This window comes from Panicum virgatum, chromosome 5N (assembly GCF_016808335.1).
Source record: "Panicum virgatum strain AP13 chromosome 5N, P.virgatum_v5, whole genome shotgun sequence".
Taxonomy (NCBI): domain Eukaryota; kingdom Viridiplantae; phylum Streptophyta; class Magnoliopsida; order Poales; family Poaceae; genus Panicum; species Panicum virgatum.
Window position 1 is genome coordinate 70,941,689 of NC_053149.1, and position 17,402 is coordinate 70,959,090.

Consider the following 17,402-nt stretch of genomic DNA (forward strand, 5'->3'; position numbering starts at 1 on the left):
TTTTTTTTTTAGAAATCCGTTGACTTTTAGGTGTGAGTAAAAATAGCTGACAAAGTAACGTATAAAATTAGTGATGAAAGAATAATTGATCCTATTTTTTGAATTTATGTACGGGAAACAAATTATAAAAAGTATTAGAGCTATCGTAGATGAACGTGGTGTACTAAGTTATTATTTTCATATATATAGGAAAAGTTAAATTTATTTTATATTTTGTATACGAAATCATCATTGATGTTTTTTTCAAATGATAGAGACACCTAATAGTACCGTGAGTCCATTAAGTGGGGCACATTAAATGTGCATGGGTCGCAAATGGTGTGGCTCCCACTTTGTAGTATACAAACAGTAGAGCTACTATATGTGAACGCAGTATACAAAATCATATTATTTTTATATAAAAAAATTAAATATATTTTATACGCGGGGCCCACTTAAATAGTATGCGGGCCCACTTAAACAGTACACGTGGGCCCCACTTAAACAGTACCCGGGTCCACGTGGGCCCCACTTAAACAGTACACGTGGACTATGAACAGTACCCGGCCCCCACATGAACAGTACCCCCGGCCCCACGTGGGGCCAGAGCGAACGGGAGCGCTCCAAATCTTGGAGCGTTAGTATAGTACTCAATGCGCAAATGCGGTGTTTTTTCTACTGTCGATCTTCACCGAAGAAAACACAAGGGCCTGTGCGCAAATATCGAAAACTCCCAAAATCGAAACGGTAGTAGCAGAAGAAACTTTCCCCCTCCAATCAGGTCGCCGCCGGCCGCCCCCTCCAAAAGTTGACGAGCAACCACCAGGCGGAACGCAAGCAAAGGCGAAGCACAACAGCCCGACCGGCCGGGAATCTTCTTCCTCCCTCCCTCGCCACCAGCACTACACTGCACATATATTATAAAAAACCAGCAGCGATCGGCCCAATTCGCCGAGCGAGCAGGCGGTCGCTCCCCCCAAATCTCTCGTCCATGGCCCCGCCGTCCCCCATTACGTGCCGCCCCTCCGCGGCGCGGCACCCGCTGCTGCTCCGCGCCCGCGCGCCGCGCGTTCATGGAGCGGCGCGGCTCGGGCTGGGGCGGGCGCTGCCGCCGACGAGGGAGGAGCGTTCATGGCTCGTGGCCGAGCGTTCATGGCTCGTGGCGGCGGCGGAGCCGTGGTCGTCGCCGCGGGTGTGGCCGAGCAGGAGCAGCAGGGAGGCGGCGGCCGCGAGGTGCGCGGCGGCCGGGCAGCAGGTGGCGGGGCGCACTGGCGTCGGGAGGGGTGCCGGGATGGAGGTGGCCCTCGCCAGCGCCGCGGTCGTCGCCATGGCCACGGGGAACCGCGTCCTCTACAAGCTCGCGCTCGTGCCGCTCCGGGAGTACCCCTTCTTCCTGGCGCAGTTCGCCACGGTCGGGTGCGTGCGTACTAGTACTTTTCTTCTCCCTCGATTTGCTCCCCGCATTGATCCACCATAGGTAGATTGCTCCGTGTTGCTGTGCCCGATCGGATCGACCAGAGTCGCTTGGGCTTGGACTATCAAGTTTCAACAGCAGAGATTCGTCTCCATCAAGCCGTGCGCTGTCGTGGTTCGTGAATCGTTTCTGTTTGGGGTCCCACATGTCTCGTGGAATAAATAGCTGGCGAGATATTTTGGTTCTTGCTATTTCTGGATGGCGTGCAAACTGCCGTGCTTTTTTTCTTGTGCCTGACTCAAGTCAACTGAGCTCATGAGCTGCCCTGCTGTGCTGTTTTTTTTATCAATCATGTCAATTGGGGTGAGCAACGAATTAAAAAAGGTGTGGCCTAGATATTAGCAACTTAAACTACCACCATGCCCTTGTTCTTATACTCCGGTAAAGAAGTGATACAGCAGTGAGTATGACATGCATCAGTAACAGATAGTGTCACTCTAGCAGAGAGCACATCACTTAGATGAATATAAACTGGGCAGTGGCTTTAATAATTTATGATATGCAGAGATTTTTTCTTATGCTTTTATTTATCAAGTTTTAGCACACTTGACCCCATAACATGTTCAACCTTGCCCATCATAGTGCATACCGCTACTTCATGGTTTTGAGGTTGCTCCTCTCTGCATTTGGATTCTATTAGAACAAAAGGCACTGATATCAGACAAAACATTAGATCAATTATCGTCTTGCTTTAGTGTATAGTTCACCATCATACATTTTACTTGTACCCATTTTAGCAAGACTATACACCGCAGAAATTAGCTTGATCTGATCCTTTCCATGAAACTATGTTTGAACCATTTCTTGGTCTCTGATAGCATGCTTTAAATCTTCTAATTTTGACAGATATGTAGTCATCTATTTCTCGATCCTGTATCTTCGGTATCAAGCGGGCATTGTCAACGATGAGATGCTGTCTTTACCACAGAAACCTTTTCTAGCTGTGGGAATCTTGGAGGCTTTTGGTGCCGCAGCAGGGATGGCGGCTGGAGGTAATTTTCTCAAGCCGGATTCAGCTTCTTTTTGCGGTCAAGTAATGACTGAAGCAACACCCATCTACCCGTTAGTTAAAATTAACTTAATGACACTATAGATTTTCTAATAACATATGGTACTAATGAGCACAGATAACTAGGAAAGTTGTTGTAGTCACTTATAGGTTGACAGTTTCACACCTTCAGGTGTACTTCATTACTAATGCTTATGAGCTTGGTTTACTAGCTCATTCATAAATTAAGTGTACTTGACATTTATTATACAAAGCTTGTCTCACAGTTGTATATGTGTCTTTTTTTTCTTGGAGCAGCTGTTCTTTCTGGGGCTTCAATACCAATACTCTCACAGGTTATGAGCACTATCAGTATTATATTGCTATATTGGTTTAATCAAATCTAAGCAGTTGTCTATAATTTCTTTATTGCTTTCTGTAGACATATCTTGTTTGGCAGCTTCTTCTATCTGCAATATTTTTGAAGAGACGCTATAGAATTAACCAGATAACTGGATGCTTTCTAGTGGCTGTTGGAGTCGTAATAACTGTAGCAAGGTAAGTAATCTGTTGATGAGCTCATATTGATCTCTAAGCATCCAGTGAAGCTGGCGAGTATATTTTCACAGTTACATTCCATGAAGTTGTGTTCTTTCTAGCGATCCATATCTTAAAGGACACCTGAACAGATCTTATATATGTTAAATCCAGAAGATAAGTGAGTAAATGGTTTTTTTTCTTACCTGGGAATATTGTGATATTGTTTTTATATTCCAGAAATCCTCGATGTATCACAAACAATGCTGCGGGTATCATGTAGGCATGTTTAATACAGTACAAAATATTTCATTAACTTCTAGTTTGCTATGTTAGAAAAGTAAAAAAGCTCCTGAGCATGGAGGATCTGACGCTATGTTTCAGCACAGTATCATCTTTGGCATAACACTTCTTTGTTATTCATTGCAATATGGTTATAGACGATATCATTCGGGGTTAAGGAACTGTCATATGGCTTACAATGTTTCAGTGCAGGATTGTTTTGGAACATTCAACTTTAATTTGTTTGTCACTGCAATAATAGCAATAACATGACAGAATAGCATTTGGAATTAAGGAACTATTTAGCAGCTGTATGAGCAAACTGTTTCAATTATAATGTCAAACTGGAAGTCTTGCTTTTGACGTGAATAAGATTTAACGTGAACCTTACTTTGGTATGTGCAGTGGATCTGGTACTGGTGCTTCACTTAAAAGTACTGGAATTGTATGGCCACTGCTAATGATACTATCATTCTTTCTCCAAGCTGCCGATTCAGTATTGAAGGTAGCGAGTCTATTTTAATCTATCAGTTACCTAATTGATGCGCTCTAACTACCAGTTTCACCTGATACAAATAAAGTCTATTGTTGCAGGAAACAATATTTAGAGATGCTTCTAAGAAATTGAAGGTAATTATCTCCTTCCATTATTTGCCATAATATGTAGAGCTTTCATAGGTCAAAGCTTCATAAGCATTCTTCTCTGTTGCACCCTTTTCTTATTCCAATACTCTTCTTTTGTTTCTAGTGTGGCTCAGTTGATCTTTTTGTTGTCAATTCGTATGGCTCTGCTTATCAAGTAAGAACACGGTCCTATCACGTAATACTTTAGATGCAGTATATAGCAGCTGTCCATAATATTTAGTAAAATTGTCATTTCAGGCTCTTTTTATGTGTCTCTTGCTGCCTTTTCTGTCAAAGTTATGGGGAGTTCCATTCCATCTGCTACCAACGTACATTAAAGATGGCGCAGCCTGCTTCTTAAACATGGGATCAATATCTGGTATTGCTAATTTTACTATTTCTTTTTTGTTTCTTAATATTTATATTAGTAAGCTAAACGCAGATCCTGATATTTTTGAAAACTGAATTAACCACTGTGCACTGCTGATTGCTACCATTTACATTCGGTTTCTCAGTTTTTCACCCACTCTATTAGTGCTAAACTAGTCCCACCTGCTTTTTTGAGTTGAGCCTTTTAATCATGGTTTGAATTCATAGTTGTTGTCACACGGGCTTAAAGAATGGATTCACAGTAGCAATGTTTAGTAAGATACCTATTACTACCATGTTGTACTTAGCAATTCTGACACATTTTGAATATCCACATTACCATTGAATTATATCCACATTACCATTGAATTGGTGTTTCTTATTTGTAAGAGGAGCATGCTGAGCAGGCATCTTACTTCTTACTTTTTGTTAAACCTCTGAACATTGCAGGTTGTGAAGGGGCGCCGCTACTACCGCTACTTTTTGTGTTGGTTAACATGGGATTCAATATATCATTACTACACCTACTAAAGATCTCCTCAGCAGTTGTATCTTCCTTGGCTTCTACATTCTCAGGTTTTCATACTTTCTTGTGCACACCATCTGATTTACTTGCACCAGTGGATAGCACATCTAAGTTTTGAAGTTTCAGTTTCATTTGACATGTCTCAATTTTATGTTATAACTAAAATACCACTGAGCATGTCATTGACATGTGAGATGTGGGTTCAGTTTGAAACACTGATCATGCAGTACAGCATTAGTATATCCACCATAGTTGCAGCGTTGGACTGAATTAAAATGTTCTTCACAGTTTACCGAATACTGTCAAACCTTTATGTTGTGAAACCTTTGTTTCAACCATACCCAAGCCGGTACTTGCCAACTGAAAAATCATTGCTTTGATGAGATTAAACATTAAGTTACTTGCCTTCCTTTTGTGGAAAAAGAAAAACGGGGTGCAGTGCTTATGTGCTTTTGCAAGAAATGGTGGGTAATTGCTATTGGAATCTTCTATAGATAGCAAGATGGAACATAAATCACTATCTCAACGCGACAATTGTCATCAGAATATTAAATACGATAAATAAGCAACTTAGCTGCAACTTAATAAATTATACTGGTTGTTATAAGGCACAGTCATGCTGACTTATTTCCTAGTGCTATTCTGGTCCACTGTATCAATTATAACTAGAAAGGACAGTGATATGGATGCTAGGATTTCATATCTCTCTTTTTTTTTGCACCACTGTTTGCATCTTTCTAGCTTTTGCAATATAGGTAGGTTGGTTGGAGGCCCATCATAAGGATGGTGCAAACGGCATCACCACATACCCTTTGCCAAAAATATGAGTTTAGGAGAATATAGAAGCATCTATAGGAGGCTCATAAGCAGCTTCAGGTGTACAAGAGGGATGCTGTATTTGTGCATATGTTAGCCTTTTTCTTTTTCTTTGTGCTCATTTAGCAGCTGACTACCATACAGACTGACCTTGCCAACAAAATTTGGGCCTGTTTTTTGTTCCTATCAATCGGATAACAGCAAATAGTTTAGAGTCTCCATCATTGCTGGGTGTTTCCTGTCCATGCTGCCAGCAGTCGTGGTTTAATTATATCATCTAGGAACAAAGTGAAAAACTTTTGAGCCTCTGAAAATTCACAAGCTGACCCAGCATTCCTCTGAAAATTCACAAGCTGACACAACATTCCTTTTTATAATAATTGTGCTTGCTGCTATCATGTACAAACAAAACGCTCAAGTAAGTTATAGCATGGCACATGAATTGATCAGGAATGGTGGTTTTCTCGTGCAGTTCCGCTGTCCATCTATGCATTCACCCTACCATTGCCATATATCGGAGTGGCATCAACTCTGCCACCTGGCTTTGTTGCGGGTGCAGCAGTACTCACCGCTGGCTTACTACTGTACAGCCTCCCACAGGCACAACATTCCGGAAATTGTTTCCACAGCAAGAATGACTAGTTAGCACTCATTTCTTCATTGATTCACCACCCTTTACTCCAAGATGGTGCATCACCTGGGCTTGAAGGGAAGAACAGAAGTTATCCTGAGGGCCTCCTGGGTGTTGTGTGTTGTATGGTACATATCATCATATATATACCCACCAATAAAAGCAAGGGAATGGCATTCGGATATACAGGGATTAGTGAATAAAGCTTGAGCGCTGTAAGTACCTGGCTGCCGGGCGCCGGACATTGTTATTACTGAGTCAAGGTCGGAGATGGGTGCGCACAGTGGTGAGACGGGATGAGAACCAGGGAGAAGAGCAGGAGCATCATCACCACCGGGACGAAGAGAAGGATCAGTGGTGGCGGCGAAAGCGGTGGCAGCACCAATGGCAGCCACAGGAGGATGACTGTCGCCGCCAGCAACATCATCAGCACTCCCTTGTTCATCGCTGCCCCCGTCCTGTGGTGTGATGAAACTTCTGCCTCCCCCAATGGCCAGCAGCCCGCTCAAGACTTCCGTTAGGATCTCATGTTTGTTGTGAGGATTGAGGAAGTTGTTGTAGTATGTGTTAGAAAATGTTGTACCAATCCGATTGAACTGGGGAGTGGGGAGTTGACAAGCTATATATACGGCCAGCTTGAAGCAGCAGGCCAGATGGGCTGTTTTGGTATGTGTTTGTGTGAGTCGGCATAATTTGATTTTATTTGTGCTTCCAGTTCCAGTACAAAGACTGCGCTCACTGGTTGGGGGACCCCTTGTTTCTGAGAGGTCGAGGAATTGCGTGGTCCTCCTGGTCCTGGGCTTGCGATGGGGGAGCAGGGGAGGGGCGGCCCTGAAGGGGTAGGAGGGGGCAGAGGCGTGCAGTACTAGTGCTTTATTGAAGGTAGAACTGCGTCTATTTCCTTTTTGCTGCAGCGCTACTCCATTTGAGGAGGCAGAGGGCCACATCCCACATGCAATCCAACCCCGCGCGGCACCGGCAAAAGGGCAGACGGACTGGGGGAGTTTCACGTTTGAGAGCGTGCACCCTGTTTCTCGGCAGCACACATGGGCTGCGCCCGCGCGGCACCAGTGGCGCCGCACCGTCCAGGCCCCTCCTGTCCACCTCCAAGAGGAGTATGGTACAATAAGTAACACAGTTGCGAACGGCAGCGAGGCTGATCTGACTATCACGGCTCAGTAACGCCCCTTGCCGGCCGGAGTTCGATCCTCTTTGGGGACGGATTTTCAGGTTGGTAGTGCAGAGGTAAAAAAATCCTCTCATTTATTCCCATGTCCAAAGCATAGTCTGGGTCCAGCCTATCTCACAAGGCGACGGGCCACTATGTATGGGTGGGGGCAGGAATTCGGGGGTTTTCTTGACCTGTGTGAGTGTGAAAATGTCTTCTTTTTAATAACACAGTGGCCTCGGATCAAACTCAGCCAGGAGTATGCTTAGTGCTGTCATATGAAATCGTAGTCGTTCCAAACGGTGCTCCATGTAACTGAAGCACTAGCAGTTGATCGATCCGTTTGATTGGTTGGGTACCGTTGGACCAGCTGTTCTATTAATCTCTCTGGGCCCGATCAGAGCCGGTGGGCAGCCACAGCACAGCTACAAGGTTTGCCCATCATCATTCGTGATGGTCCGTACGAGTACGAGATAGGACGCCGCGTTCACTGGCGGCAGGCCCATCACGGATGGAGGCTGAGGGTGCGGCGGCGTAGCAAATTGGTAAGATGTTAGTATCTGTGTAATAATATTGTTAAGATGTTATTATGTTTGTAATAAATAATATGGTGATAAATACTTTTCTCACTATGTGATCGAGAAAAACTTATGGGATGTGCATCGAAAAAATTAAGGGGATGGACTATTATAGTATCAGGAAAAAAATAGTTGACCGTTAGCTCAAACAAAAAGGCACTCGCTCAACACGAGGACGTACATGGGGCCGTGGACTGGATCTCGTGGCACATACACGAGATCGATCCCATCACAATTTCCACCGTGCACAATTTGTTTTTTTTAAAATTTTGGCGTGTGCACCTAAAAAATGCTGGCCTAAAGTATTCTTAGGTCTACTAATTCTACGTTAGCTGCCTCTAGCTACACGTAATATATATATGTGGCAGGCCGTAGGCCTCACAAATAAATCAGGCTTGATTTCGATGTCGCAACCACATATGATTTCTACGGAAATATATATGCACACGGGTGGTGAAGTGCAAGATTTTGCACACTAGAGCTGATTTCCTCTTGTTAATTTGTTTGTCGCAAAAGCAAGGATATGTAGTCTCTGCTCCTATATTCTTTGCCTTACAAAAGATATGGAAATCTCCAATACTTTCTCATTACCGGCATGCACCCTAATCATGTAGTACTTGATTGATTGATAATGCAAATTTCAGTGACACGATATATAATCTACTTCTTGCAGAAATGCAGCTCAGTTGTGTACTCCTCTATCCCTTATTAATAGTCGCTTTTGGTTTTCGTGCCACAAGTTTGACCAGATTTATACAAAATACGTCCAACATTTGTATCTCGAAATAAATTTATTAAAAAACTAGATAAAAAGATGTATCTAGTGATATCAATTATGTATCATAAATATTAATTAATACTTTTTTATATAAAATTAATCAAAGTTATTTCTTAGGAAGCGAGAACGACAGTTATTTAGGGACGGAGGGAGTATGCGCGTTCGTGGGCGTGCCCATTAATGCATGGAGTATAAGTTTATGAGCATTGCTAATCTATAATACCTATAAAGTTAGTCCCCACTAAGAGTCATTAACTCTATTTCTCTCAACATGCAAGCTATCCATGTCATCATCCACTAGGACCAAGAGTCATTAATTCTATTTCTTTCAACATGCAAGCTATCCACGTCATCATCCACTAGGACCTTCTATTTATGTCTTCTACCGATTTTTTGTGCACAACCGCAAGTCACTATTGTAAGACATCAATTCTAGCGCAAATAATTCCTCCACCACAACAAACACACCTGAAATGAGCTGAAGAAAATCAAAGGCCGTCACCGGAATACGAAGAAACCCAAAGACCGTCACTGCAATCGAGTTTAAATAACTCTACTCCACCTCCGGCATGTCCTGCCCTACTCGGCACGGCTGTAGCTAAGGCTAAGGGCACCATCGACTTCATCTTCGGTAACGCCACCGCCGTGCACAGGGCTGCAACCTTTATGCCCGCCGTCCGCTCCCCAACCAGAGCAACATCTAGGAAAAAGGAGATGAAAGGTCTTTAGTGGTGTTTACGCTCATCTTCAAGGTGTTTGTTTTTCAATCTCCTTTTTTATGGTTTTCTGATGAGGAGGAAAAGAGGTGGGCAAAGAATAATATAATAATAAGAATACAAGGATAAGGATTAAAGGGAGAAAAAGAAGAAGAAAAGAAAGGAGAAAAGGAAAAGGTAGAGAAAATAAATAGGAAAAAAATAAATAAGAGAGAAAAAGTATAAAGAAATAAAAAGAAAAAATTGTCTCATACTTTACGAGTGTTATTTTGTCGTTAATCTTTTATTTAGCTAAAATAATTTTCTTTCTATGTTTCAAGTTCCGCAGCAACGCGCGGGGAATCACCTAGTAACTTTTAATCATGCACCTAGAAAACTCTTTCCTTCAACCACACTTAAACTTGACTAATTATGTAAACCTTATATCTAGGGGAAAGAAAAGGATTGACGACTGGGAAATTAAACTGGCAGATTTTCAGATCGGACACTTCAACCTTTTATAACTACAAGGTTTACAAAATTTCCCATAATTTCCTGCAAGTAGCAAATTATGTCGACGGCGATATGATAAAACCATGCATTGGAATAATAAAGTATGATGTGCTAAAAGTTGTAGACCACATTCAGTTCAATCAAATTACTAAAGAACATACAAGCTGCAGGCTACTCACAGATAAATTAAAGGAAAATTTGAGAAAATTGTAGCGTGTATATATGTATATGTGCTTGTCCAAAAAATATTCTTAAATGATAATGAGGTTTGCCTTTTTACGAGTAGGTGCTTATTCAGAAATATGTTTATTGTCATACAATAAATAGTTTTTCTTCGCAAATATCCCTATATAATAGAAAGTGGGATCTGTTGTCACATATAAACACCATGATTCTGTGCATAATCCATGGGTGTCGTCTTATATATATCTCTATGAAAAGTAGGCAACCAATGCTAGCTGTATTCTTTCACTAGCATAAATTGATATACGTGATAAATCTTTATTCAAGACAGGGCTTGATAAGAAGTACATGCTTAATTATGCAAAGATAGATGACAAACTCTATATCCCATCACACATTATTTCCCCTGAATTCTTCACTGCGCTCCCTCCAGGCCTTGGTTTCACTTTAGGGTCAACGCAAAGACCTACAGAGGAGAAATGGAGGAGAACCCATGAGCATGCATATTTGACGGTGGAGCGAGGAGACAAAAAAAAAAGAATGCCCTAGCCAGGTATAGATCTCATCAGTTAGGATCAATTGATCGGACATCGGAGTCTAGAAATTAATAACCTGCTTGAGGTAGCTATATAGCGTCGTTGGGTTACCGACGAGCAGCTGGGAAGAAAGCAAGGGCGAAGAGGAGAAGCAGCATGAGCACCGGGATCCAGATGAAGAGTGCCGGCGGAGAAGGCGGCAGCGCTGGCAGAAGAAGAGGGTACAAAAGGAGGACGGCGACCAGCGCAAGCAGCAGCAGCAACGCCGACCTGTCCATCTCTGTCTGCTGAATGGCTAGCTAGCTGTGTGGTCGCGTCTCGGCCACCAGCAAAGTCTCGGCGAGCACAACTCTCCACACTGAAGGGAGATCGAGCATGTACATATGGGCATATGGCTAGCGAGTTTAATTTGCAGGATATGAAAAGGCCAATGCAAGATATATTTTGCTAGGATCATGCAGTGGTACATACAACTAGCCATGTCATGCATATTTGGGAAGATATATATATTATTACTTAATACGACCATCGAGTTGATTGGATAGCTAGTAGTACGATTTAATGGAATCAGTTATACTAATTAATGTAGCAGTATATATATGACAATCATTTGATATCTGATTCAAAGAATTATCACTACTACAGAAAGGATCTTTGACCCTCTACATTTATCAGCCCGGGACAAATATGAACATTAGTCCTAGTTGCAACGACTAAGGGACGAAATGACTCTTTAGTCCAAGTTAGAGATTCCAACCAGGACTAAAGGTCCAAAACTTTAAGAGTCGCCATTTAATCCCGATTGGAGGTTCCAACTGGGACTAAAGAGCAAAGGTGCCTCCCTAGTTGACTCAACATTACGTGAGTAGTAGCTAACTATGCGTAGTAGCTAACTATGCTCGGCCTTTCCAGCACTCTGTCTGGAAAGGAAGTCGTATTTGGCGCCACTCGCGCCTTGTAAACTCTCTATTCCTGCTTATTAATGAATGCTGGGCAATCTGTCCAGGTCTTCAAAAAAAAAGAGCAAGGGTGCCACGGGTTGTTTTAAAAGGAAAGCAGCCCAAGTAGTGTCACATGTGCTGTGTAGGTGGGGTGGTAAGAAAGCTATGCGCGAGGCAAAAGGTGACAGGTTTGAGTTCTACTGTGTTCAAAGTAATTTTTTGCATTGTACATGCCTTTAGTCCTAAGTGTGGGAACCAGGACTAATGACTGAATCATCTTGGACTCGTAGTCCTGTTCCAAAATCGGAACTATAGTGGTTTTGGAACCTCGACAAAATGTTAAATATGTACTAGTATATACTTCCTCAGCCCTAAATTATTAGTCATTTTAGTTTTTATTATAAATATATAAGTTTCCATATGCATCTAGAAAAATCAAAGCGGCTAATAATTCATGACGGAAGGCGTATATCTTAACGATTTTTAATTATATTGCGTGCGTGTGGCTAGCATGCATGCACACAGTTGGCCGTAGCTATCTAGCTTTAGTTTGCACGCGCAGAATCCTTTAATTTGTAGGCAGTGACGCACACCGTATACAATAGTGACGATCAGATGGGCGTAATCAAACAGAAGGAGGCCTGCTTGTTCAAACTTTGAATGCAGGCAAAAAAATAAAGTAGATCTAAGTTGTCGTAGAGCGCAGGTACGGTAGTGTGCTCGATCGATCGATCATGCATATATTATATAAAATCTGTTGTCTCAAAATCATCTTATGAAATGCAACTTATTGTTTCAATAATGTGGAGGAGAGTGAGGGATAATAAAAGAAAGGAATGATTGTTTCGCAAAGCAATTGACTCATGAGCTAAACTGGATTATATATGATGAGAGACTACCCTAGTTGTTGCCATAGAACTTGTTTTTTTTCCCCGGCCCGTCCACAGATTAGAGCATGATCTCCGATCTGATCTGGTCTAATCAATCAACAGAATGGGCCGGCAGCGCGCATTCATCGCATTGTCTCTTTGTGGCCCAACTACGTACAGCCCGTGGGGCCCAAATTAAGCTCATGCCCATCTAGCGGCCCAGCTCATGCCCGGCGCCAGTGCTGCTGCTTAGCCAGCGATGGCGACGGGCCGACGGCGAGGGCGAGGGGAAGCTGCTGCTTGGCCGGCGATGGCGACTGCGAGGGCGAGGGGAAATGGGGAATCACCAGCTATTGCTACTGCCGCGCTGGGGACTCGGGCTCCGCGTGTTCGGCGGTGCCCCCTACGGCCAAATCGACGGCGGTGAGGATTGGGCGCACGCGGAGCTCGAGCTTCGAACTGTCACAGATTTTAAATGACGTCCACCACCAAGGCACCAAGGAATGCAGCTTCTCGTCGATGAAGCTTCTGCCTGCCTCGAACAAGGATATGGGATGTTCTTCCTTTCTCCCCTTTCTTGCTAATTCGTGATTGGTATTTTATTTTATTTGCTGCGCTCATCTTGCTCATTCCTTTTCCCCTTTGTTGATGCATGGACCGAAAGTTGGATTTGGATACAGAATATGAGTTCCAGAATCTTGCAACAAAAGATTGTTTCTTTTGAAATTTTTGGATGCAGATTGATTGATTGAATTGAAGCTGCTATCACTAACATTTAATGCTGTAGCGTTCGCATGCCAAATATTAGCGATGCACCAACAAATAATTGTACGCAGAAATGAAATCCTCGTCTTGATGATTGATGTCAAAACTGCAGATTGAATTACTTACTACTCCCTCCGTATCTATAAAACTTAATATTTAGGACAACGACATGGTCTTCAAAACATAACTTTGACCACTTGTTATTATAAAAATATTTATGAAAAAGTGGTATATATATATTTTTATGAAAGTATTTTTCAAGACAAATCTATTCATATAATTTTCACATTTACAAACTCAACAACTTAAAAATTATTGATGATTTATATTTCCAATATTTGATCTAAATCTTGTCCAAAACGTCAAGTTTTATAGGTACGGAGGGGTAGGTTGCAAGCAAAACTACACGCAGAAGAGAAATCCTCTCTAGTCGGAGTATATTTAGTGCTACAGTATGTATATGTTCACACGAATCAACAAATACTATATATATTCAGTGATATACTACGCTGCTAGAGTAGTTTAGTAGTTTTGTACAGGACGGTCAACCGCGACGCGTCAGGCGTCAGCCTTTGACTAAGATGAGACTAGCCGTGCGTGGACGCCGACGCCGGCGACGAGATGTAGGGGTCCGACTGCACGAGCCCGTTGAGGAAATCGGCGAGGCGGTGCTCGCGCTTCCTCGCGGCGCCCTCCAGCGCCCTCAGCAGCGCCTCCGCCTTGGCCTTCCCCCTCGGGGTGGCGGCGCTGTCCTCCGCCAGGTCCCGCACGGTCTCCTCGGCGCCGCCGACCGCGAGCACCTCGGCCACCGCCGGCTCGCCCCCGGCCACGACGAGGTTGAGCAGCGCGGCGGCCGCGTTCTCCCTGACCCTGGGCGTCTCGGCGCCCCCCGGCTCGACGAGGTCGAGGAGAATCCGCACCCCGGAGACCCAGCGGAAGGCCTCGAGGCTCTCGGCGCAGCCGGCCACCTGCGCGACGACGGCGGTGGCGTCCTCGACGATCCCGTGGCGGGGGTCCGTCACGACGAGCGCGAAGAGCGCCTGCACGGCGCCGAGGGAGACGAGCGTGGCGCGGTTGGGCGGGTAGAGCGCGACGCCGAAGAGCGCCTTGAGCGCGTCCTTGGTGGCGCGGGTGCTGGGGGGCGCGCGGAGGAGCGCGACGAGCGCGGCGAGGAGCGGGCGCCTGGCGCCGATGGCGGCGCGGTGGGCCTCGGCGCAGAGGAGGCTGTGCACGGTGGCGGCGGCGTGGTGCGCGGCGCCGGTGCGGAGCGCGGCGGTGAGCGCGTCGAGGAGGCCCGGCGCGGACGCCAGCTGCTCCCGCGCGGAGATGGAGATGTTGAGGAGCGCGGCGGCGGCGTCCGTGGCCGCGGGCGCGGAGAGCTGCGCGGCGAGCAGGGGCACGGCGCCGGCCTCCGCCAGCGGCGCGCGGATGCCCGGGTCGTCCTTAGAGGCGAGGCGGATGGCGGCCACGGCGGCGGCCGTGGCGGGCGCGTCGCACGCGGCGGCGGCGCCGCGCAGGCGGCCGACGAGGGCCCGTGCCGTGTGCGGCTTGTCTTGCATCGCTGTCGCCGCGAGCCGCGGATACGGTTTTGGAGGTGTCTGCGAAGCCTGGTGGTTTTGGAGGTCGTCGTTTTTTTGCTTTTGTTGCTGGTTGCTTCCGATGGGGGCAGGTAGGAAGGCGGCGATCGGATCGGATGGAGCGGCACGCAATCTGATCTGAATCTGGGCGCGCGGCCGCGTGTTTTTCAAGCTACTAGGTTCTTCCTCCTTGCTACTAGTAGTAGTAGTGGTGGCAGGTGTTGAACGTTTCTACCGTTCTCTACCTTTCCGAGCGCGGCGCACCTTCATCTTTCTTTCTTCTTTCTTTTTAGTTTTTACCAATTCCTTTTTGGAAATGGTAGCAGCAATGGATTCCCACGAAAACATATACATGCTTTGTTTTATTTAGATCTCAAAATTTTACATAAAAAACATCACATCAAATATTTGGACATATGTATGAAGATTAAATAAAATCTATGTGTAAAACTTTTTGCACGATAAGTTGTAAATCGCGAGTTGAATATAATGAGGCTACTTAATCTATAATTTGCAACAGTGATACTATAGTAATCATCCGCTAATTATGAATTAATCATGAATTAATTAGACTCATTAGATTCGTCTCGCGATTAATAATCTATCCGTGCAAAAAAATTGTAAATAGAATTTATTTAATGCTCCAAAATAATAAGATTTTCTTCTAAAAATTTACGCTAAAAAAATCTAAACACAACCACAGTACATGTGAGCAGCGAACCGTGCTTGGATATTTTGAGGGATCCAATAATGTGCTTTTGAATTTCGGGTGTTTTTTATGACGAGTAGTTGGGAAATGAAGAACAAGGCATGTGGAGGCATGTGTCACAGTGTCAGGGGCCGTTTAGTTTCCAAATTAAAAATTTTTGGGTGACACATCAATAATTTGACTAGATGCCGGGAGGGTTTTTCGGACACTAATTAAAACACTAATTTCAGAACTCACCTAGAAACCGCGAGACGAATTCTTTTGAGACCTTTGACCGCATCATTAGCACATGTGGGTTACTGTAGCACTTATGGCTAATCATGCACTAATTAGGTTCAAAAGATTTGTCTCGTCGTGTACATCTAAACTATGCAATTAATTTTGCTGTTTAATTACATTTAATACTCCATGCATGTGTCTAAAGAAAATGACACAAATTTCGAGGTGAAAATTTTTTGTAACTAAACGCCCACACAACTGCTATCGAGCAAGGAAGGTGACAGCCGCAAACGTAGAGCTAGCTGAGGGTTTGGGGGTGTTTTGGAATAGGGATTTAAAAAAAGTTTTTCGGATATTTTAGTATTTAGAAGTATTAAATAAATGTTAATTATAAAACTAACTGTAGAATCATGGGGCTAAACTGCGAGACGAATCTAATGAGGTATCTTAATCCATGATTAGCGAATGGTTGCTGTAGCATCACTGTAGCAAATTATGAATTAATTAGGCTCATTAAATTCGTCTCGCGAAAAAGCACTCAGCTGTCAAAAAACATTTATAAACAGATTTTATTTAATACTATAAAATAGTAAAAAAAAATTAATGTGATAGGGACTTCTAGAAAAAATTTGGAAAAAAAAAGGCCTTTATCCTCTCATCATCGGCAGTTGGGCCGCCCAATCGTACTCGTGACGAGGAAACTGTTCGTCACTCTTCTCGTACACATCGTGGCACTTGCTGTCCTTTCATGGAACTGCTGATGGGGTTCGCATACGCTCAGCTCCCATACGCTGCTCTGCTCTGCCTACTTTGGTTGGGACGGTGGGGGGCCTTCTTTGACCTTTGGGGCTGACTTTGATGTGATGTGACCACATATTGCGAATTAATCCATGATGATACGCTATTACACTAGCTGAAGGTACGGTAGATCCCTATGATGTGACTCTATTCAATTGATTGTAACTACTCCCTCCTTCCCCGTTTATAAGGCACGGTGGAACATGACACGGTCTTCTAAACAACACTTTGACCATTTATTTATCATATATTATATCACTTTTGATTATAAGCTTATGATCATTGTAAACTATATTTGATTATGAATCCAATCATATGAAATTTGCATTATAAAAACAAAAATTTAATAGTCAAATTATTGGTCAAATATGAGAAGGTTTGAATCTTGATATACGTGTATGCCTTATAAACTGGGAAGGAGGGAGTAGTAGCTAGTGCTGAAAAAAATTTATTGCAATAAGGCTGTTGCCTGGTGGCTCTGATGTGACATTTTACTACCTCATGAAAGTAATTTTTTTTTAAAAAAAAACAGAAGTACTACATGGGATTCTCCAAAAATTACAAGTATTAATTTGATGATGAAGTATGTATATATAGTAATCCGCTATTAAATGGGAGTAGGTGTGGTGACAAATAAGGAAAAGAGGTAGCAATTATATTTGTGGCCTACGTACTAAAATGACATGCAAGAAATGGAAAGTGAATATGCTGTACCTGAGAGTAGTGCCAATGAATACAAGAGACAAGTGATCGACTGCATAATAATACTAGCTAGTGCGAAGTGGAGCTAGAAATAATGGCGCGGTTGGTGCTTAATTTATTTGTCCCGGCCCTCTCAGTGGAGCTC

General features: G+C 43.8%; 2 protein-coding genes across 2 annotated transcripts; one reads left to right on the plus strand and one right to left on the minus strand.

Annotated features, from left to right (window-relative positions):
* The first annotated feature begins 843 nt into the window (after window positions 1-843).
* Window positions 844-6,940, plus strand: LOC120673442 (protein CLT1, chloroplastic-like). The gene is made up of 10 exons (XM_039954270.1): window positions 844-1,395; window positions 2,300-2,445; window positions 2,760-2,797; window positions 2,884-2,999; window positions 3,666-3,765; window positions 3,855-3,890; window positions 4,009-4,059; window positions 4,143-4,263; window positions 4,704-4,829; window positions 6,068-6,940. Exons 1-10 carry the CDS (start codon window positions 971-973, stop codon window positions 6,235-6,237), a joined length of 1,329 nt encoding a protein of 442 aa, XP_039810204.1. The 5' UTR covers window positions 844-970; the 3' UTR covers window positions 6,238-6,940.
* A 6,715-nt stretch (window positions 6,941-13,655) lies between these two features.
* LOC120676653 (U-box domain-containing protein 14-like) lies at window positions 13,656-15,044 on the minus strand. Its single transcript, XM_039957972.1, has one exon. It carries the CDS (start codon window positions 14,809-14,811, stop codon window positions 13,840-13,842), a length of 972 nt encoding a protein of 323 aa, XP_039813906.1. The 5' UTR covers window positions 14,812-15,044; the 3' UTR covers window positions 13,656-13,839.
* Between the last annotated feature and the right edge of the window lie 2,358 nt (window positions 15,045-17,402).

Coding starts and splice junctions, on each gene's coding strand:
- LOC120673442 (XM_039954270.1), top strand. CDS start 971: ATGGCCCCGCCGTCCCCCATTACGTGCCGCCCCTCCGCGGCGCGGCAC. Junction 1,396..2,299: donor GCGCAGTTCGCCACGGTCGG/GTGCGTGCGTAC, acceptor TAATTTTGACAG/ATATGTAGTCATCTATTTCT. Junction 3,891..4,008: donor ATGCTTCTAAGAAATTGAAG/GTAATTATCTCC, acceptor TTTTGTTTCTAG/TGTGGCTCAGTTGATCTTTT.
- LOC120676653 (XM_039957972.1), bottom strand. CDS start 14,811: ATGCAAGACAAGCCGCACACGGCACGGGCCCTCGTCGGCCGCCTGCGC.